This window comes from Melopsittacus undulatus, chromosome 9 (assembly GCF_012275295.1).
Source record: "Melopsittacus undulatus isolate bMelUnd1 chromosome 9, bMelUnd1.mat.Z, whole genome shotgun sequence".
In the NCBI taxonomy this organism is placed as follows: domain Eukaryota; kingdom Metazoa; phylum Chordata; class Aves; order Psittaciformes; family Psittaculidae; genus Melopsittacus; species Melopsittacus undulatus.
Window position 1 is genome coordinate 29,474,179 of NC_047535.1, and position 23,109 is coordinate 29,497,287.

The following is a 23,109-nucleotide window of genomic DNA, read 5'->3' on the forward strand; positions in this document are numbered from 1 at the left end:
TCCTTTTTGCACAGCCATCTCACATCTCAGGGTGAGCCTGAAGGGAAAGTTAGAAGTCACTGAAATTTTCTCTTTTACCCAAGAACAAGTTGATTGTGCACTCGTAACTCTCAGAGCAGAGATCATCCTGCAGAGCTGCAAGGAACTGCACCTCTTGGACCCTAATCGATAGCTTCAGCTCCTTGCCAGCCACAGGACAGCTTTAAAATTAACAAGCATTATATTAGCTGACTTTACCAAATGAATAGCTATCAATTGTCTACACACACAGAAACCATTTCCTTTAATTTGTATGCAAATGTCCATATGTGATGGAATGAAACTGTGAGTGAACATCTGTGCATAAAAATGTTACTTAATTATGTACTTTTTGAAAAAAAATGCATTAAAAAGCTTGTGTCAATCCCAGTAAGTGTAAAAAAAAAAAAAAAAAACAAAAACCCAAACCAACCAAACAAGCAAAAACCCAACCAAAACACCAGCTAAAGCAAATAATAAGAGTAATGTTAAGGGAAATTCATTACTCTTTCCCTATATGGAATTGGAACCACAGAATGGTTTGGGCTGGAAAGGACCTTTAAGCTCATCTAGTGCCATCCCCTCTCAATGCCAGACCAGCTTGCTCCAAGCCCCATCCTACCTGGCCTTGAATACTGCCAGGGATGGGGCAGCCACAGCTTCTCTGGACAACCTATTCCAGTACCTCATATGAGGCAACCCAGCCTCTCCCTCATCTCTGAAATACAACAGCTACACAGTAAGGCATGTAGGCTCTGTTATCAAAGACCTGGTACGACACACAGCCAGGCTGAAGAGACCTTACCCAAGCAGCAGCATCTCCAGACCCCAGCAGATTTTAGACCTAACTCACTGGAAGAGCCACCATAGCAGCAGTGAATCAAGACTCCTGCCCCAGCATAGCTGCTCCATTGCTCTTTTCCAGCCCCAGCAGCCACGATCCGGGTGCTGTTCTGGGACAAGCACCAGCCTTCCTCTATCCAAGCACTTAACTAATGCATACACTGATGAAGTCACTTCTTTATGCTCTGGGAGATTTTGTTTTTAATGACAGGTTCTGTTATCTATTGTGTATATTAAAATTGGCCTTTCATCTCTTCTATTAATACCAGATCCCCAAGTCAGAGATGAACTGGGTGACACTAAGAGCCATACTTTCAGATCAGGGCATCTCTCTGACAAGGCGTTTGACATGGCCTCTTTCATGTCTCAGGACTGCAGGAAGAGGGGGGGGAAATATTGCCCAGAACTCAGGGTTTCCAGCCTGCTCTCCAGCAGCAGGTATTTATTAGTACTCCGTCCTACAATGTCATTTCCCAAGCACTGAGGTGCTGCAGAAGAAAGGAAGAGGCCATTCCCCACTATCAAGAGCTACAAAATATCTTGAGGAAAAAAAATGGTGGAGGATAAGCAGATGGGCAGAAGATGAAAGCAAAGCAATCCTATGGCTGAAAGCCACAACTTTCACGTTTCACAAAGTGGCAGGTGATTAAAAGAATAAATTAAAATCAGAAGACAAGAATAAATTCACATAGCCAAAGTGGCGTCAAGCAGTCACTACCATCAAGACCAAAGAGCACTGCTAGCCTGTTGTATATTGGTGCACAGAGTGGCTCTGACCAGGAGTCACAATATTTGTGCCTGAAGCTCCTGAGATTTCCCCCTTCCCTGCACAGCCACAGAACCTGCCCCTGATGCCAGCCAGGCAATAAAACCAAACTCTCAAACTGGGCACCTCCAAAGACACATGGGAATGGGGTGTCTTCATTCCAATGCACTCCTCTCCAGGAAGCAATCCAACTATGAGCTCTTAATGACTAGTGTTGTTACTCACAGACCCCACAATGAAACTGCGGGGGGGGGGGGCGACACACAGGACTGAGGTTACCACGCTGTGGTAATAATCAAATTTAAGGGGATTATAATCATTATAAGCCAATCAGGGTAGAATTATATATGTTTAATTAGAAGCTGCTGTGCAGTTAAGGGATTAGAATCCCCCAGCTGTTTGCTGCTAACTGCAATGAACAGTATCCTATTTAAAGTGCAAAGTACATACTTTCACATGGAATATATATTAAAGAAATTTTAAAACTGCCTTTAAAAATACTCTACAGTGTAAAGTCTTGTTATAGGTCATCCTTTTTGCTTTCCACATCGGAAAGTTGTTGGGATTTTAAGCCCATAAATTCTTATATTTAATCTTATACTGAATATAGGCCAAATATAAAAACGGAATCATTTACAATGCATTCTGTATATTGTTACTTCAAACCATATAGTAGTTACCCGTAAATCCTCCAGCATTTGGTATAAATACACAGTGTTTTCCTGCTCATTGTAGGTCTAGAAAAAGACATATTTCTGCAGAGCTTTCAGAGGTATTCACTGCATGAATAACAGAGATTGAATAAAACTTGTCAATTGGATTTTCTTGTAACAACAGATTGCAGTACAGGATTCCCAAGCAAAGAAACTGATCTCTGCAGTTTCTGTACCCACCCCTGCTCAAACTGTTGTATTTTCACATCATTCTTCAGCTGCATTCGAACTGAGAACCCTTCTATGTTATCACAGAGAGACTCCAACAGGCACCAGTCCCCAGAGATCTTGCTTTGTTTAAAAATAAAGCAAACCCAACAGCCAGTTCATCTGGAGAAAAGCTGGTTTTGTTGAAGGGTGTTCGGTTTAGAAGGAGGCAGATCAGAGCCTGCAGACGCTTGCCAAGAAGAGTTGCTCTCTAAGCACCCAAATTTGGCAGAAGTCTACAAAAAACCTAAAATACCCAAACAGCAAAGCAGTTGGTCTTGTCATCAAACACATTCCTCAAGTTCCCAGTGTTCAACCAGCCCCATTCTCCACAATCCAACAGCATTGTGACATTCTGGTAGAACACAGAGGAACTGCATCCAAGCACAGGCAGGCCCCTCGTTCCCACACCATCTCCCACCTCTGTTAATTCTTCCCTTCCACTAATGAAAATACCCAACAGTACATGCTGGTTGGGAACCTCCTGCAAACCATTCCCTCTCCCACGAAAGTCATATTAACAGAAGTCAAATCAATTCAGAAAATGAGAAGATTCACAAGGATCAATAACATTTACTAAGATATAGGTTTAGCATGGTATTGCTGAGTGTCAACAAGGTTTCTTTTACCTTCTGCATCACCTTATTTTGAGCAGACTATGTCCACTGAGCAAGCATGGGTTGTCTCCTATACACGCTCCCTGGGACACAGCAACTTTCTCCAAGGTTACAACAGCTCCCCATCTCATGGCTAAGGAAAAACTATTCTTAGGGGGGTTAAAACACAGAATTAGGCTCCTCAGTAACTATTTGAGGGTATGCCTTAAGGTATCCCTACAAGGTTTCTGGCTCCAGCACTACCCCAGGCTATGGTAACTGGACCCTGCTGTGATGCTCTGCCCAGTGCAGGCTGCCTGCTGGTCCCCAAACCTTGTCCCATACTAAAAGGGTGATACTTCCCTTCCTCCACAGCAGTGAGCATCTATAACTGTTCCAACACATCTCTCATTGCAGACAAGGCGCAGCTTCTATTACTGCAGAAGACAAATGACTTTAGATTCAGCTATTTCTGATACAACTGTTCCCCCTGAAATAGCCACAATACAGTCCAGACTGCATACCCACTGTTAACGGAAACCACTATTTCTAAGACTTTTCAAGCACTAAGAGTCCTGAATAATGTCCTCTGCTATCTCCGGGGACTTTGACTAATGGTCAGCAAAAGACAACTCAGAAAATCAAACAACCAGCTTAAAGATCAAATACTCTTCTGCTGACTCAGACTAACACAACAAGCCCTGGGAAAAAAAAAATAGGCCTCCTTGAAAAGCCAAGAGCTTTTGGGTCAATCATCTGGTCTTCCAGATAGGTGCTGCTGCCAAGTCTGTCTCCACCAACACCACCCAAACCCCATGTATTGATGGCTTCAGACCAGTGTTACCAGTGGTGGGAGCTGTATAGGACTTAATTTCTTTTCTTTCAACTCTAAAACTCAGCATACCAACAGAGCAAGTGCAAAACATATCCAGGGTAGAAAGGGGCCTAAAAAGACAGCTGTTACACCCATAATATTAGCATAACAAACACAGCTCTATCTAGCCAAGAGGACAGAGTCATCACCAAAGACATTGGCAAGAAGAGGTGTGCAAGGAAACCAGAGACTTCCATGGAGCTGTACTCCAGCACGCAAAGAATGGACTGAATTAATTGCCTGTAGCATGACACAGCTGCAAAATCCTAGAGGTTCTGACTGCTTTGCAGCATCATTCTTTCAACTCTGCCCCATGCTGGGACTTTAATCTGCGGGGCTGTAATGGTGCTATCAGCAACGTTAGAGGCGAGACTAAAAATAAACACGGGACAAGAAAAATGCAAAGCTCCTCCTCCCAGTGAGGTCTGGAGGGAAATTCCTGAGTCAGACTGCTCCATCACTTGTTTACTTGTTACCAAGTACGAATTTTCACAGCAGCGTGTGTGGTTTTCACTGAAGTTTCCAAGTTAAAAATCAACAGGGCTATAATGTCATAACAAAACTAAACATCATTAACGCTCCCCTGGGGGATGGGGTTCTTGCTGCTTCCCTGCTTATGCTGCACACTGCATTTCCAGGGCAAATACTGAATTTCCAGGTCAAATACAAAATCACTGAGGGCAAAAACCACCCGTTGGGTCGTGGGATGAAGGACACCAGCTCCCAAAGTAACTTGCAATGAGGCCAGCATCTTACTCGATCCATTAGATCTATTTACCTCTGGATAAAGAAGCTGTCATGCAATGTCCAGAAGAGCTGGAGGGTTTGTTCCTCTGCAAAGCACCTCTCGAAAGGTCTTCCCAAGTGCTGAGAGGCATTTTGGGAAGGAGAGGTCACCTCTGTTCCCCGTGGCACCCATGGAGGCTGTAGCCACGGAACAGCAGCCACAACAACTGACTTCAGAGCTATATAAAAAGCTAGCGCAAGGATTTGTTTACGAAGAGCTAAAAATTAAGTCTGACTTTAAAATAGTGCAGTAACCAGTAACGGCGCAGAGGGTCATGTTCTTCCATCTCTGCTGGGTCCCCCACTGAAACCTCCTCTTTGCGCAGCAGCATTCCCAAAATGGTCTGCAAACATGGCAGAAGCTCTCCATGAGGGAGGCAGGCAGAAAGCTGTGGCTGCAGGACAGAAGGAATATGCTCGTGAAGGGATGCTCAGCACTTCCTACAGCACCAGTCAGTTTTCAAGCCCAACACTGCAGCAGAGACCATTCCTATCTGCAGCAGTTTGGTACAGCACATCCCACAGTATTTAATGAAAGTTTTAGGAGGTGACTGCAGGTTCACAATGCTTTCAGAGAAACACACACCCTCTCATTTCACAGTATGCAATTCTCCATGTCACTCTCCTTGTTCCCCTCCCCACCCCTTGAGCACAGACCAAAGGAAAATAGAAGATTTGAAGCTTTGCAAACCTCCAGCCTAAACCAACATCCTGTAAAACTACAAGTTAAAGGCAGGAACACTTCACTTCCAAACCACAAAGGCTGTAATGAGTGTGGGTTTAATTGGCTGGTACAAGAGCTGCACAGCCAGAATCAGCAGCTGGCAATGAAATCAGCCCTTCTGCAGTGCAGATTGCTAAACTTTTGCCCTTGTCTGCAATGTGGTGTGTCACGGAAGCAATTCAGTACCCATAAAAAGAGTTACAGAAGTATCTAAGAAAAATGAAGGGTTAGCTCAGAACTGTCAATACACTAAGGTTCTTCCCCTAAAAACTTGTAGTTGTACAAGTATCTACCGCTGATCCTGTAGTGATAAATTTCTACATGTGCATTTATGTAACATCCTCCATAAGAAACCTGTCTATTTTAGGTACCACTTAAAACCTGGCCCTTTACAGCCACTGATTTCAATAGGCTTCTTCAAAATCTCATTATCTGAAATTAGAAATTAGTTTCTTTCCTCATCCAATCAGTCCCAATTGACAGAAGTCTCTATCAAGCAACTGCGACACCTTTCCTTGCTTCATTTATTTAATGTATCATTCACAGTTATTCACACGTACACCCAACTTCTTCACAGGCTTACAAAGCACACAGCAATTTCTGCACTAGTTTGCATCTAACTTCAGAATATCTGAAGAAAAGCCAGATTAGGAGGGAACAGGATTTTACAGCAAAGCTTTCCTTTCATCTGGCACAAACTCCTTCGAATCTCATCAAGCTGATGTAGCAAACTTTCAAGCCAAGGTATTTCACAGAGTTAGCAGGGGCGCATTGCTGTCACTTGATAGAGTAAATGGAAGTTTTCCAGTTTACACTTGACTTAAAACCACCCTGTTCCTGAAGAAATGCACACTAGGCAGAGTCAAAACAAAGAAGACATAATAACACAACCCAAAACCACACCAACAAGAACTTCAGGTGATATGTGCATACATCTTTAAAACCAAAAAGCCAGGCTGACCTAAATAAAAGCAGTACATGTGAGAAAAGCAAGACAATATCATCCAGCAAGCAGCAGAGGGATTGCTGCTATAGGCCTCTTCCCACTGTGAAATCCAGAGCGCTGCACTCATCCACACCAGACCGCTTCTGTCTTGGCTAAGGCAAGGCTCAGGCCAGAAGCTCACGTCACTATTAGGAGTGCAGCACTCGAGATGAGATGCAGAACAGAACTGTAACTCCTCAGTTGGCTTATTTGGGCACAGTCTGTGTCTTTCTGTTTTTACCTGCACAACTTTATTTCAAACTGGGTTTTGTCCCCAGGGCTCCATATTAAAGAAGTTGCTCATATAACGAATCAAGAGTTGGAGGCTTTGGACGTGCCAAGACAAATCCCACCAAATGTAAATTGGTGTAATATACAGATTTATGCTTGCTTACAGGGCACTAGAAACAGAAAAGCAGTAACTCTAGCTGCTGCACAGGCTCCCAACAACAGTGATGATAAGCATTGCTTTTTTAGGGATGAAAGGAGATTCTGCAGGAGGAAGATAAATCAAAACATGGCATTTAAAGGGGAGCAGTGCAAGAACCAAGCCCCGGCAGCTCCACAAACACCCATCTCTCCCCAGGCAAACAGACTCAGGTGTTATTTAGTACTTAAGTTTTGTAACAGTTTTTATTCTAGTTAAAATTGCATGAGTGCTCGTTAATGTTAATGTTGTGTGATTTGCCATACCCATACCTAGGGTCACACTGAGCCCTGCAAGCATACACCTGGCATGTTTGCAGCAGGACTGGTCCCTGCTCACACAGCTTCACCCTCCATCCACAGCTCCTGCCTCACTATGAGCTGTAGCAGGACTCTGACGTTAGACTTGACCTTACAACCATCCAGCATCACTCACCCCACAATAGCCACTGCTACCACAGCCCCAGCGGGGACAGTGAGCAAAGCGGAATGGGGCCCCTTTCAAGCACCAAGGCTGAGACCATGCATGTGCCCTCTCAGCTTGCACAGCCTCATGTGGAATTCGGGTCTGTGTGTTCCAAAAATCAGGCTCTTCCTCCCCACCTCCCCACCAAAAAAAAAGGAAAAAAATCAGTCTTGCTGGTCTGATGATTCCTACAAATGCTGCTCATCAGTTACCTGCACCCATGTGCTCAACTTGCATTCTAAAGGCATTTACTCCTACATTTTGGTGCATTATCTTGACCCACGGTATTAAATCCAATGGTTTGAGCTAACTTGCCTCAAGGCAACAAGGACTTTTATTAGCACACCTCTGGTGGAATATTAACTCCAGCGTTTTGCTGGGAAGAGACTGCATTTCATCTGGATTACAAGCAGAGAGCAGGAAAGAAAAAGTAAACATGGAACCTTTGTTAAAGACATGGGTTAATTATCAACCATGGGTATGAAAGAAACTGTGAGAACATGACAGCAACCCAATCCTGCTTGTGCCCATGCTGGCTGTTAAAGCAACCCAAATGCATTGCAAGAGGAAAGGGATTAAAGCTCTCACTTCGTTACATAAATAAAGAAGTTGCTTCTGTAGGAGGTACCTGCAGGGTATTTGGGGTGCACTGATCGTGTTAGCCAGAGATGCAACAGCCAGCAAGGCAGGTTTAAAATCCATTAAAAAAAAATATTCTCTGTCTGATATCAGGGAGGTCTGCAGGGTCCAGGAATGGATCAGACATTTCTTCACATAACAAGAATAGCCGAAGGCAGCATCTGATATTCCACAAAAGGAAGCAAACACCATAAATAAGGTATATAAAGCCTCCACACTTCCAGGCATAAACTGCCCTATGCCTACAAGAGATCAGAACACTCTTCCAGGAATGGGTTCTTCTACCAGCAGGTGCCAGTTTCTAATGCCATCCTCTAAATCAGATTATATTAACCAGCATTTCCAACAGGAAAGCAACTGGGAGGAGAGCCCGCCTGAATCTGCAGTGACACATCCTACCCACGGGAAACAGCATCATTGTGGCAGCAAGTTAATTTCCACACCACCAGTGAGAAGAAAAATAATGAATATTTGTTACTTTTTTGTTGCATTTGTTACTTTTTAAGTTACTGTTTCAGAGAAAAAAGCAACACTAACAGAATGTTAAAGGTAACAAAGAACAAAAAAACCCCAAAATAGCACATCAGCCCAAACCTGGCAATAATGAAGGGGTCTTAGCAGATAAAATAAACACAGTGTTAAAAGAAAAGCGGGTAAAAATAGAAGTGCCAGGATATGACATGCCTTCACGTTATAGAAAAAGCATCTGGATTGTCCTCAAATCCCCTCCTGCCTGTTGTCTAACTCGGTAACCATCCCTCTTAAGCAAGAGGGTTGTCTCAAGCAGAGCAACGCTGATTTCTTTTTTTATCTGATGCCCTTTGGGGTAAAGCACCTTCCAGGCACAAAGGGAACGGTTTGTGTCCTCGGTGTCCTGACCTGGGTGCAGCCCAAAGCCTGCCTTTTGGCCACGTTTGGAGGATGCTGGCAGATACAACCTTCTGCTCATGTCCCTGGGGAAGGACCTGTCTCCAGCCAGGGGAGCTTCAGCAGGGCTAGCAGAAAGCAGCCCTGCAAATGAATACACTGGTGCAAGTCACTCCAATTGAAAGGAAAAGCACAAAGCCTCATCTCAGCCATTTGGAGTCTTAGCATGCCTAAGGAGACCCAATTCTCTGCTGCACCCTCTTTCAAAAGCCCAAACGTGAAGCTTGCCAATACATCCTCACAGGACACACATCACACAACATGTTGCTCTGTGCTGGGTAACTAGAGCACAGTGATTACCTGAAATCCTTCCTTTCAGAATAAACCTTTTTACTTAAGCAATTTTTCACAGCAGTTACAGACAACTGTATCACTCAGTATCTTGTACCTGTCCACATATATCCATCTGCTAAAGTGACAGCTACAGAGAAGTAGTTGCAAACATTTAAGTAAAAGATGTTTTGTGTCATTTTGTGAAGCATTAGCATTGCTCAATGCTTTTGACAGACCTTACAGTGACTTGGCTGTGGATGCAGATTTTCCAGCTTAAATTATGAACTTCACAACACTCTGAATATCACTTCGGAAAAGCAGAGACCTTGGAGTGTTCTTCCCATCGTCCCCAAAGTGTAAACCAGGAGATATTTGACTTTCCACATCTAAGCTAAGGAGAAGTGGGGGAAACCCCCATTCAGTAGAAAACTGAACAAAACCCCAAGCAGCTGTGAGTATTCCATGAAGTCCAAGGCAACGAGTGTGAGCCTTAGGACACAGAAACAGTCAGGCAAGTGCACAAATGCCTTCCACGTGTTCTGGGTGGAAAGAAACTGATTTTTTTCAAGACTAACATGGAAACTGCTTTAAGCAATTTGTCATTTTCAATAGAGCTTCTGCAGCAAAAGAGAGATTTCGACAAGTTAAACAACTTGCTAGCAGAGCAGCTGCATGCAAGGTTTAAACCACCTCTTGCTGACTTCTTAGAAAAGGAATATTTCTAATTTTGCCATTCAGGATGGCTTTGAAATGTCACTGCTGCTTGATCTGAGCAGTGAAGAGGAAATGCAGAGCTGAGAGAAGAGAAAGACAACACAAATACCAGCCTGTATTTTAACTTGGTTTCAAGCAGCCTGGTGAGCAGGTGCTAAGAAGTGTGAATATTGCTCATTTACCTCCAAGAGGGGTAAGCTGCAGCCATATTTCCTGTAAATGTTACAACTTAAAGCTCACCTGGCTATTAGAAGGCATCAATGGGAAATATCATCTGGAAGAAATATCACCCTGAGAGCACCTTTTCGCTAAGCTTGAGCTAGAAACAATGTTTTTATGGTAAAAAGTCCTGCAAACATGATACACTGCAATGCATAATAATGCTGGGATCTCTCCTGCATCAGGGACTTTGAGGAAAAGCAAAAACACAATAAATATTCCCCACTGGTTCTTCTACCAGTTCAGACAGCTATCAGAATTCAGCAATGCTGCTGCTGTGTCCGAATACATGACAGGTCTTGTCCTTCAGAGGCCTTGATGAAGTTCTGTTTATCAGCTGGTGATGCTAATGGGAAGATTTTGCTCAGGGAGGGGCAGGCTCTGCCTGATGAAGCCCACAGGTTGATGGGAAGATGCTTGTGTTTTATAAAGATAGGAGCTGAACAGCACTATTGTTTGTAAAACCTACCTCCATCTGCAATCAATGCAGGAAAATAGGAACACCAGTTTTAATTAAATGGCTTTTTAAAAGCCCCTAAATTCTTAAAGAGACCTTTTTAATCCTCCTGGGGAGCTCACACCCCAGACTGGGAGGGCAGGAGGTGCTGCAGGCAGCAGAAACTGTCAGAAATCAACCAAGGAATCACTGCATCCCACACCTCCTGCACCAAGCTCCAGCCAGGCAGCTGATGTAACCTTCCCTGCCAACTCCATCGCACTGTGGAAAAATACTTGTGCTCCCAGCCAGGGGCAAGATCCCATCCGGGCAGCTACCGCTACGGCAGATGCTACACTGAATGAGGGAAGAGTACTGAGAATAACAGCTAACTGAGATGAGCCAGTTTGGGAGACAGGGCTGCCTTGTCTTCCCCAGCATCCCTGGGGAAGAGCAGGCAGCACCACTAAGCAAGATGCAATGACACTCACCCACTTGCTCTCAGTGCTCAAACCAGTGCAGCGCTGGGCACAGATGATCAGGCTGAGTTATGCACCAGCCACACTAAATCAATTTGAAATAGATTTTTGGCTAATCGGCTGCAGCCTTTTAACATCAATGAGCTCTTCGGGATTGTGACAACTTGCCCGGCTTTTAGGCAAGCAGCAATTTCCACACTGATTTAGGCAAGCCTCAGCACTGATTATAGCATCTTTTACATCCAGACAGACAGAAAAAGCCCTCTGTGATGTGTTACATCAGCACATGCTTATATTTAAGCACTCTCATTTTTATGGGGGCTTTTCTCATCTCTAACAATTTCAGCAGATCCAAATTTACACACTGATAGCTTCCCAATCTTCAGTGTGACCAAGATATCCCATCCTAGATGAGAACTATATAAAAAACCCCCTGTATTTAGCTCCTGGAAAAACTGATACATGTGTATTTCCAGCATCAACTGGAAAATTGGCAACAGAAAACAAAACTAAATGAAAAAGCCACCTTGTGTAGTCCCAGTGTCATCTTTTTTGCAGATAAAACTTTCAGCCTTTGACATGTTTTACAAGCACACATTAAAAAACAACCTTATTAGGTATTTGAAATGGAAACACTGTCATGGCAAACCTCCACCTGAGCAGGACGGCCTGGTGATGCAGCAGGGAGCTGCTCCAACTGAAGTAATTTATCCATTTCCCCTGTTTTAAAGTGGATCTGGGAAGCAGGAGAGCTCCACAGCACAGTGATGGGGAGCCAAGATTTGTGGATCCACAACATTGCCACAAGCATACTGAGTGAGTCACACCCTTTGTGCTTGGCTTCACTGTCCGAATATCATAGAATGGTTTGGGTTGGAAGGGACCTTAAAGCCCATCCAGTTCCAACCTCCTGTTGTGGGCAAGGACACCTTCCACTAGAGCAGGCTGCTCCAAGTCCCTGTGTCCAACCCAGCCTTGAACACTGCCAGGGATGGGGCAGCCACAGCTTCTCTGGGCACCCTGTGCCAGCGCCTCAGCACTCTTATGTGGGGTCTTTTTAGCCCTCACTCTCCTAATCCTACAAAGCATCCAGGTAGGGACAACTCTCCTGGGTTCATTTGCTGCCTGGCACAAGAGGGACCGAAACTTCATCAGGCTTGAAAGATTTCCATTGTGCATCCAAGAATTCACCACTTCTCCCACCCTCATAAAGGAATGACCTTCTGTTAAAGTGTAACTGTCACCTGCCTCTGGAATGAGGGAGCTAAATACCATTTTATTGCCTTTAAAATGCCAGAGACCTGCGTGCACTATGAAACTGGGCACCTTTCCTTGAGATAACGTTTATAGACGTTCTCTGTTTCTGCTCCTGCGCTCCCTCTCAAAATGATTCACAGGGATCACAGAGGTCTGGACAGCAGCTCCCTACAGCACTTGTCAGGCAAAGGGAATGTGGATCTTCTTCAGTAGCCATACTGCACAACCCGATCAGAAAGCACGAGAGGTCTCATGAGCAATCCCTTTCAAAGCCAAAGTGTTCCTGCAGATGATTTACAGGACAAGTATCACTGAAACGGTTTCACCATGGGAGCACCACAGAAATGAATCTAAATGTTTTTATAGGATCAGAGGCTGCCCAAGCATCCCGTGATGTGGTAATGGGCATGGGAACTGTTCTCAGCCAGAATGGTGGTGGTTTCATGCTCTTCCTTTTCACCTTTTGAATACCTGTGCCAACAACACATTTTGCTACTTATGGCAAAATCCATGGCATTGGCTGTGTAGCAGCCTGAGCTGCTGAAGCCATGGGATTAATTTCCATTAAAAAGGAGAAAAGAAACTGTAAGAGATTCTGGAACTCTTCATTGAAACAGCATTTGACAATATGAATGTTAGAGTGCAAAAATTAGATGTATGTTTATATAAACACACCAGTCACATGTTCCAAGAGCCTCACCCAAGAATTCAAACTATTTTGATAGGTGATACTGTATTTTCACAAGCTCCTCCTCTTAGGCTGGGTGTAGATATAAAACTTTCCCTTACAAGTAACATCCCTGAGCAGCCAACCCTTGGACAAGCACAGCCCTGGATTCCTCAACACCCATCTGGATTTTGCCCTGCACCTCCCACAGAAAGCCAGAGACAGCTATTGGGGGTTTAATTCCCTTGCTCCACCTGTAGTAAATGAAGCTTCCTGTGACATGAAGGATTTATACAGACTATGGTTAAGTTCAGACAAAAATACCTCCATGTAGCATTAGGTCAATCTCAGCATGTTCATATTTCTTCATTTAAAAAGGGGAAAATAAAAGGGGGTAATACAGCTACAGCAAATGTAGAGAAGTATTTGTCATCTCCACTTGGAAACAGCTGAATTAGTAACAGCAGATAGCAGATAACAGGGAGGACTTCCATAGTGCACACAGACTACATACAGTTAACAAAACACTATATACTGTGGCTAAGCAAGTTTAGTATTTGCACATAAAACAAATAGACAATACTGGGGTATGGGCAGAAGACAATCTAGTAACAGCAAAAGAGCCATCTCACCCCAATAAACAAACAACTTACTGATTTTCTTCAAAACCAACCCAATCCGTGGTGCACAGAGTGCCCCACTGTGAGCCCAGCAGAGCTCTGGATGCACTCATGCAGACAGGCTGCCGCTCCTCTCCGGCACAAGCAGCGCACATTGAGAAGATATTCTATATTAGTCACTTCATTGTTTAAGGAAAAATGCATACCAGGAAAAAGTGAAGGACATGATTCTTTGTTTCGCATCAGACTAATAAACTCTCTTTGGCCCTTAGGACAAGGAGAGAACAAAGCTTGAGCTGGGCTAGTGGCTGCCAAAACCCCATCAGGCATCCTGCCCCGCAGTGCCTTCCCCAGGCACCAGCACTGTGAAGGGGAGATTCAGCTTGGAAATGACAATGTCCCCAAACCCAGCCAAACCACAGACTTCTCCTGCCCAGGCTCACTGGGGATCAGTTCCTCCAGGGTTGCAGAGTGCCATGAGTCCCCAGCTGTCCCCAGCAGCCTAGAGGAGTATGAGTTATTTTAGGCACCACATCCTAACAGGATATTATTCAACAGCAAAGTTGCAACCTATATTATACATTGATACAGCATTTAGAATGTCCAGAACAAGATGACAGTGCTCCAGACTGCTCTGGGACCAGGGTCTGTCACCAGCTGGAAACATAGCCATGGTCCTGGCTGCCCCTGCAGAAAGCACTGAGCTGCCTCTGCCTTTAGAGACAGCCTCAGCATCAGTAGTGAACCAGGAAACCATTCCTCAGCCTGATGTTTTTGGTACCTTTCATGTATCTCTTACTGCTCACCTCATTCCACCTTTCCTCCAGCCATCCTTGGCTTCACACAAGGCTCCAGTGAACCGTTCCTCGGCAGGTCCAAGCCCCAGGAACATCCTCCTGTATCCCTACCACTTATACTACTAAGTGGAAGTTCTGCCTTTGGGAAAGGAGAAGGACAGACATGTTCTTTGCTCTTTCTTAGTGAAGCCTTTTCACAGTTATTCTGTAGGCTGGGTCCCACCTGTCCAGTTCAGCCTGTTTGGGAAGTATCTTTCTTCCTTTCTTTCATGCATCCAAAAAAATCCGAGACATCTGTGTCTGTCATCAGTTTGGACTAACACCCACTTAGCACAGGATCTGCACCACTGGAATAGGAGAAGCTGAACATCAAAGTTGGGGTTTTTCTGGAAGTACACAATACCTGCACAGCTTTGTTTGTGTTGAGGGAGTGGCTGGATTTTAGGCAGCTTCTTTTTCAAAGGCTTTTTGTTAATAACTAGATGAAAAAGCCGGAGTTGAGGTTTTCCCCTTAAAAAACAAACTACTGTGATTAAGGATATGAAGAAAGAAAAGCCGGTCTCTTCCAACCTAATTGTACTGAGGCACTGTCTTCAGGGCTCCAAAATTACAGATGTATAATCCGAGACAATGAACTCTTTAGTCAAGGATTAGCAACCATGCAAAACCGATTCCTTATTCAAATGTGTTGCAATTGTAAGGGCATCTGTTCCACTTTGCAAGTCATCCCAAAGGCTTTGTTTGTTTTTTTTCCTGTTCCATTATGAAGACAGGGTGCTTTGCATTATTTTCACACCATGTAATAAGCGCTATTGTTTAGTCTAACAGGGGACAGTCAATGAAATCCGACAAATATTTTTACCTTATTTTTCTTTCAAGCTATGATACAAACCCTCTCAAATATAAAAACAGGAACTGCTCATAGTCAGAAGCCAAGTCTGTAAAAATGTAACCCAAAACATCAGGTCCTTAAATAAAACCTGGTTTGTTTCTCCAAAGTCTACTGGGACAGTTAAAAAAAAAGCCCATGTAGGCTTAAATAATATTACTAACATAAAACAGCTCAGGACAAATGATGCCAAAGCCAGGAATGGGGACTAACAGAGAGAGTGGTGCCATCATTCCAGCCCATAGCAGCAGAACTGCTCTGGAAAGCATTTAAAACGTCACCAGAGGGAGGATGGATGGAGTGTCTGACCTTTGGGAAGTGAAGGGTGGGTCTCACAAAAATACCCCAGCTACCCTGAGCCACACTGCTCATGCAGGGCCAAGAAGGATGCGGGCCCACCTATTTGGTCTAGAAGGAAAAGTAAAGAATGAAAATAAGGGAAAGAAATTAAACCCAAATCTGCACCAGCCCAGTGCAAAAGCTGCCAAGCTGCTCTGGAAACAGGCAGCCTCTTCCACAGCTCTCTATCAGATCAGTAGGAAACAAATTCTGGTTGATAGCCCAGGCTTAGGTTTGTTTCCCAACACCAGATCCTTGCAGGGAACTCCAAACTTAACCCATCAAACACACATGGCTCTCTAGGGGCTGCCTTACCTGTGGAACTACCACAACAGCAAGGCCAACGCAAGCAGCGAGAGACCAAAATATAAAGTGAGAAAACAAACTATCAAGTGTCAAGAGACACAGAAAATGATGATGGGGTGAAAATAGTGTTTCTGCAGGAGCTGCTCTTGCGCGCTCAGCAGCGCTGTCACTCAGTGCTGAAGAGCTGCTGTTTTCTGTGTCCTGAAAGCTGTGCCTCTGGTGACAGGGTAAAGGGAGCGGATAAGATCTTCATAGACCACAGAGGGATGACCCATCCCTGTGCCCTTGATGCAAAAAGGTCACTTAATACTTAGTTCCTAAAAGGCAAAAATAATTTTCCTTAGCTGAGCTACAGTAAAACTTTGCAGAAATACAGACCAGGAGGATTCTCTATTTTGCTGCTCCAGTAGTTGGGATGCGGAGCTGGAAGGGGCTCAGATGGGATGGAAGGGTCCAAGTACCCATCCTCCAGGTACCACCAATTTCTCAAATCAAGAATCCCTGCCTTCAGCTGTTTTGCCTCAAACTCTTCACAGTCCTATAAATTTATGGCACTTGCTCATACAGAGCCAGTACTCCGTGCTTTTCACCAAGGAATTAGGTCACTTGCAGCACACAAAGATCAAAACCCATGTGCTTTGATTTATGAGTTCCAGTCAATGTCAAAGGAAAGTGTAAAGAAAACCCCAAACACCTGAAATAACCAGCAAGTACGGCTTGTGTCTGGGCTACAGTAAAGCAATGTAAATAACAAACTTGCTCAATTATTCTACAAACCCTCAACAGTGGCCCCAAGGATCCTACCCCTGCCCTTGCTAATGCAATAGAAAAAGCCTGTGAGGCAGCAGCATCTTCTCAGTTTCCACATTGCCTTCTGAGTGACGCTGAAATCTAACGACCAAGGGACGTGTTGGCCCATATCATCAGTTCTTCACAGCCACAAAAGTGCTACTCAGAAGATCTTTACACATTAACATAGCTGCCCTTGGGCAAATGTTTTCGCTGTGCATGCATACACTGACAAAGGAGTAGAGGCATTTCTCAGGCATCAGATAAAGAGATTCCGAAAGTCAAAAGAGATCCATGAATGATCACAGCCTGAACCAGAGAAAAATGACAATCTCAAACAGGGGAACACAATGAGCTATTGGTGGTTTGGCTTCCAAACCTATTAAAAGTAATTCTTGCATTTCTAACAAGATACGTGGAAGATGAATCTTAAATCTCACAACATCAAGTCAGTAATTTGCTCATGCAGAAGTTGTAACTTGGTCTTACAAAGCAGACTGAAACAACACTAAGGATGGTGTTAACATCTTATTTTGCAATGATGTTGAATGACTGCCCGTAATTAGACCATAATTGTGATTTAATTGCTCTGTGATCTGACGGGCCCAATAAAGAGTCCCATGTCAATGGGTGGAAAGACTAACTTTATTGTGGAAAACATAATCCCATTTCATGCCATTAACAGGATCATATTAATTCCTGAATATTTTGTATAACAGCAGAGATGTGGCACTCGGGTTCTAACATCCATCTCTGGGTGCTACCTCACAGCTCTGGAGAGGACGGATGACTGGTTTATCACATAGAGGACCAAATTCTAAATCCTGACAAGCACTACACTGTCAATTCAGGCACAGTAAAGATAAGGTCTTCCTAGCAGCAGTATTTCAATACACAGACATACACACTTTACAACTGCTAAACCCAGTACTACTTCAAAGAAAGAAGACTACCAGTTTGTAGCAAAATATATTAGAAGTGATGCATAAAAGAGATTCTGCCTTTTCTTATTTTATGTTTCAGTATTAACTAGCTCTGCACAATGCTCATCCCAGCAGGTCCTCATTGAAAACAGGCCTTATGAATCTGAAATGCATGAATGTCTCCCAGGTTTTTGGGTGGAAAATCTTTCACTCCTCTTCAAATCCAACTGGGTCCTAAAAGAATTTGGATCAAACAGAAGAAGGACTTACAGAATTCACCACGCAAGCGACTGCACTCAGCTATGCAAAGACTAAAGGAAAACGCTTCTGGAGCTCAGACATGACACTGCAGAAGTAGGAACAGCAAGAGCTCACTCTCTAAACAGCTTTTCCCTTCACTGGCCCAACAGAGGCAGCTGCCTTCATGTTAAAGTGAAGGAAAGCACTGCTACATCTCAGAGAGGCACGCAGCATCAGCGCTCACTTTCAGTCTCTGCAATGCCAGGCACCAGGATAACCTACTTAGTGTGGGATGGTCAGTGTCACCCGCTGACAAAACGACACTGCTTCCCAGTGCTTGCTGAGCTACTGAACACAAAAGTTTACCCATGCATCAACTTGTCTTTATTTCTTATGTTCTACAAAAAAAAATAATAAACTGCCAACAAAATACCAAAACCAGCATTTCTGTCAGGAAAATAAAGGTAAAGGTCCAGCTACGAGCTCACACAAACTTTCTGGCAGAAGCTGGTCTTGTTCACATTAGTATGTCGCTGATTTCAACATTCCACAATTGCCTTGTATAGCATATGCCAGGCTGACATTGAATGGTTGAGGCACAGCACTGTGCTTCTTATCTTAGGGTCAAGTTAATGTTTGAAAAGAAACAAATGCAGCTGATAGCATTGGGTAAACAGTGACTGTTTCTGTTTGGGATCACGCCTGCTCCTGTTTGCCTTACATAGGGCTAAAAACCCCCCACAGCTCCTTCCTGCTGTGGGATCATCCCAACTGCAGCATACTATGAAAATCATTGATAGCATAAACTGATCTCAGCACCTCCTGGTTTCAAAGCAATTGGTCACTGAAGAGCTCTGCTTCCCTAAAAGGTCTCAGGATCCCAAGTGTTGAACTGAGAACTAAAAACAGTTTCAAATGTAAGTGTACAAACATATTAACTCTGACAGTTTCCCATAGCAAGCGTCTGGCTTGGTATGGTTTGGCACAGGTCATCTAACCGAAGGAACAAAAGAAATAAGAGGCTGCAACTATTGTGTTACGGCAACGCAGCTTTACATAAGCACATGTGACCATTGCTTCCATAATTCAATCCATTCTTTCTATACTCCCAGACCAAGTAATAACCAAAATTCATCTATTAACTCCACAGGAGTTAATCTCCCGTTTCATCAGAATTTAGGCACAGATGTAAGACGGAAACAGTCAGTCATAAAAGTACTACATGTTAACTGAGGTTCTTTCACACATTTGACAGTTCTGAAAGTTACTAAGATACATGGCAGCAGATTCTTCCTCTCTCTCCCCCAAAACCAGGCAACTGTAGTGGTATATTTTTTCCTCAAACGTAATACCAAACCAGGGTGCATATGGGGAAAAGAAAGGGAAAGCTTCATTGAAGTTCTTTAGCTTTCTTTGTGGCATGAGCAAATGACCAAGAACATGAGCAGTATTAAATACTGTTATTTCAGTTCAGAGAACTCATATAGGTTCTCCCCTTTTTGTACTTTGTGGGAACTTACACAAACTTACAACCCACAAAAGCAAGAAGTACTGCATATGGACCTGCAAGTCTATAAACTCGAGTTCAGTGATAAAATCCATGCACAGCCTGTTCCACCTGTGTTTCACATCCTAGTCACTTGTCTTCCACCAAGTACAAGGTCAGAACAGTTGTTCTCTCTGTCCGTGCTTGTAGACTATTGACTTACAGTAGATTTCCTGGTTTTCCAGCCTTGTAAATGTCATACGAAAGAGACAAGGCAATAAAGCATACACATTTCCAGGTTAATATTGCCCTAGCACTTCAACATCAGTAGATTAGGCACTAAGAACTGCGACGAAGAGGAGAATCATAGCTAAAAATGCATTTACAGTCTTACCTTCACACTCCTTTGCTGCCTGCTCCAGTGCCACACAACTCATATTGAATGACACTTGCAGTTCCCACACTGAGATTTTTAATCAACATAGCAGTAATGCATTTTAATTAAACCACTCTCCTTTTCCACTTACGATCCCAATCCATGAGGGAGTTCCCTGCTCTGCACAGAACAGCACACAGATGCCAGGCTATCACCGACAGGCGCAGGGAACTGCTTTCCAGAGGACATAAATATATTTATGTTTCTATCCTACATTCCTTTCTAATAAAGCATGGGGAAGGGAGAAAAAAGAAGAAGGGGAGAGAAACTCCAATCCCATAGTAACCAAGGGTTTGGTTCTCACCTCCGGATGAGGATGGTCCAAAGGTTCAAGTGCCCTGCCTGACTCCAGGCAGGGTTACGAACCTTCTTCTCCCAACTACCAGGTAAACCCACCCAGAATACTAAAACCCAGATCTCTCCCTCTGCTTTTGACCATTTGTTGAAGCTGAGACACATCTACCACTAAAATCTGTCATTTCTGATCTATTTCTATGTCCAAATAACAAAATAACAAAAGTTTACTCACAAATTGGGAAGGGTTTATTTGTCGGGGCTTTTTATTAACAAACCTTCCTTCACCCACCAACACAGGTGACATTGCAACATCAGAGCCTAGATTTTTAACACTTCTGCTAAAACAATCAGTATGCAAATACATAAATAAAGCAACCAGCCTCATTTCCTCATACTTTTCTTCATGCTTACCCCGCTCCTGCCCTGGTAGGGAAGGCAGCAGCTCAGTTTCCCTCCCTGCTGGGAAGTACCCAGTAAAGCTGAGAAAACACAGCAGGGAAAATGCACATTTGTTTAAAGAAAACTGGTTTTGTTGGGAGTTGGACACTGGAATATTTCTCCTGACTCCTGGAAATGACTAACAAGCAGACGTGCCTGGGTACCTCAGCTCCAGGGCAGTCTGGAGCTGCCATTGCCCTGGAAAGCAGAGCAAGTGCTGAGGGAGTTGCTCAGCCTATGGCTCAGCCCCTCTCTGACACCCATCACTGTGTGTTCTCCAGCACTGAGGTTCGAAGAATGGCTGTGAAACAAGCGCTGCAGCCCTTTGGCTCAGCTCACCAGTGATGCTAAGAACAAGACTTCAGGTGATGGTCCTGCATCAGGCCATCAGTTCTGCCCACATCAATCAGCTGGGTTGAACCAAGTATAGAAAGAAACCTGTCTCACACCACCAGGCGCAGCAACCCCCCAGCTTTGGGATGCATACATGTGTTGATCAAAAACTTTCCTGTGAGGAATCTCTTGGACAATCCAAAGAAAACTTCCCTTCCTTCCTTCCCTCAGAGCTGACTCCAGGGCACTCTTCCACCCTGAGCGCCTCCAAGAGTGTGGCTGCAGTCCTGCCCATCCTGCCCACTCAACCTCAGCGGCTGCGGCTGCACCAGCAGCTTCCAGGCACTGTATTCTAGTCCTGCCTTGGAAACCCTAAGCCCATCAGCCAGGCCTGTTACACCAACCTGTTGAGCCACTGTTGCGTGTACAAGGATGTGAAGTGTCTTTTTTATTAATCACTCATGGGAGGAATCTTCCTATCCTATCCTCTTCCCAGCAAGCTGCCTGTGCAGCCTCCGCTGCAGGGCTGAGGGCATGGACATACCTTCACCTAAGGAAAACTAAGCAAGGGAAAGCAATCCCGAGCAGCCAGAGAGGGAAAATGCTCTAACAGCTCTTCCCTCCGCAATCCCACGCTGCACTTCTTGAACAAGTCTCCACTCATCACATAGCAGCGCGGCTGCTCCAAAGGATGCTCAGCTCCTGGAGGAAGGAATCTCCCCCAGCCGCGGAGCTGCCTCAGCCGCTCCATGGGTCATCCCCGCACACGGGGTTTACCTCTTCACCCTCCGACACCCTTGGGTGCCCCGCGGGGAGCGCCGGAGGCTCCGTGTTGCCCTAGAGAAAGTCTCACGCAACTGCTTGACACGGGGAGAGTCCCGACTGAGTCAGGACGATGAGGAACCTGTGCGTAAGTGCACACGAGTGTGTGCGAACCTACGCGCACCGACACACGCAGCGTGTGGCTCCTTTTCGGGGTCCTGCTCTGCCCCCGAGTGCTGATGTTCGCCTCTCCCCTTCGGATCACACTCACTCTTAGCCACGCAGCACCAAGGAGGGATCCTCCAACAGTCCCTTGGGCAGCCCGGCTTGTGTCCCCCTCCTGCCCCATTCCGCCCCGTCCCCAGGTGCCCGCACCCGTCCCCGCTCGCACCTTGCCGGACGGCTTTCACCACGATGGGGTCCTTGCAGCTCCGGATCACTTCCAGCACGTCGTAGCGCGGCAGCCCGGAGACGCGGACCCCTTGTACCTCCAGCAGCAGCTCCCCTTCGCTCAGCGCCGCCTCGCCGTCCCCGGCCACCGCGCCCGCGTACGGGAACTCGCCGTGCTCCGCGCCGCCGAGCAGAGTAAAGCCGAGCTGCCCGCCGGGCCCGCGGGTGAGCGAGCACAGCCGCACCCGCCCGGCCCAGTGGTTCTTCTTCTGGACGACCCGCGACATGGTGCTGCGCGGCCCTCCGCGCCCGCGGGAGCGCGGTAAGCAGGTGCGCAAGGGGCGCCGACCCGCTGCTTCATAGACCGCGCCGCCGCCGCCGGCCCCTCAAGCCATCACCGCGCATGGCTCCGCACTCGCGGAGGGTGCGCACCCGCCTCCCGCCCTCCCCTCCGCGCGTCTCTCTCCCTTCTTACTTAAAAATAAAATTAAAAAAATAAATAAATAATTAAAAATTTAAAAATTTAAAAGCGCTGAAAAACCAAATCCGGGCGGTCCCGCCCCCCCCCCCCCCCCGCGCTGCTGTTCGGTTCTGCTGCCCCGCTGCGCGGGACGCGGGGGCTACTGCGCGGCGCCTTTAAGGCGATACAAAGACCCGTTTGTTTTGTTCCACTTGGGCCCGTCCCGCTCCGCTCCGCCGCGCTCCGCTCCGCGCCGCCGGCGCAGGCGCCCTCGTACACCCCGCCCCGGCCCGGCACGGCCCGGCCCCCGCCCGCCTCCCCGCCCCCGGCACGGCTCGGCCCGGCCCGGCCCCCCCCTCCCTCCATCCCTCCCGCCGGCAACTTCTCCATAGGGAAAAGTCGGTTCCAGCGCATCCCGCGGCAGAGGCAGCGCAGCTCCCGCATGGCGCTGGCGAGCGCGGGGTCCCGCACACGGGCGGGTGAAGCTCATCCGCTGTGGGTGCTGGTGTTTCGGGGGAGGAGGGGTGGAAATCCTTGGCTTTCCCTCCGAGATCTCCAGGTTTTTTCCTGCTCACCTGTGCTTTCCAGG

General features: G+C 45.7%; 1 protein-coding gene across 1 annotated transcript in view; it reads right to left on the reverse strand.

The window, feature by feature from the left end:
• Positions 1–22,415, reverse strand: part of MAGI1 (membrane associated guanylate kinase, WW and PDZ domain containing 1) — a 339,145-nt gene extending 316,730 nt beyond the window's left edge. The window contains 1 exon segment of the mRNA XM_031049169.2: positions 22,062–22,415. Coding sequence (XP_030905029.1) covers positions 22,062–22,347 — 286 coding nt within the window. The 5' untranslated portion in view covers positions 22,348–22,415.
• Between the last annotated feature and the right edge of the window lie 694 nt (positions 22,416–23,109).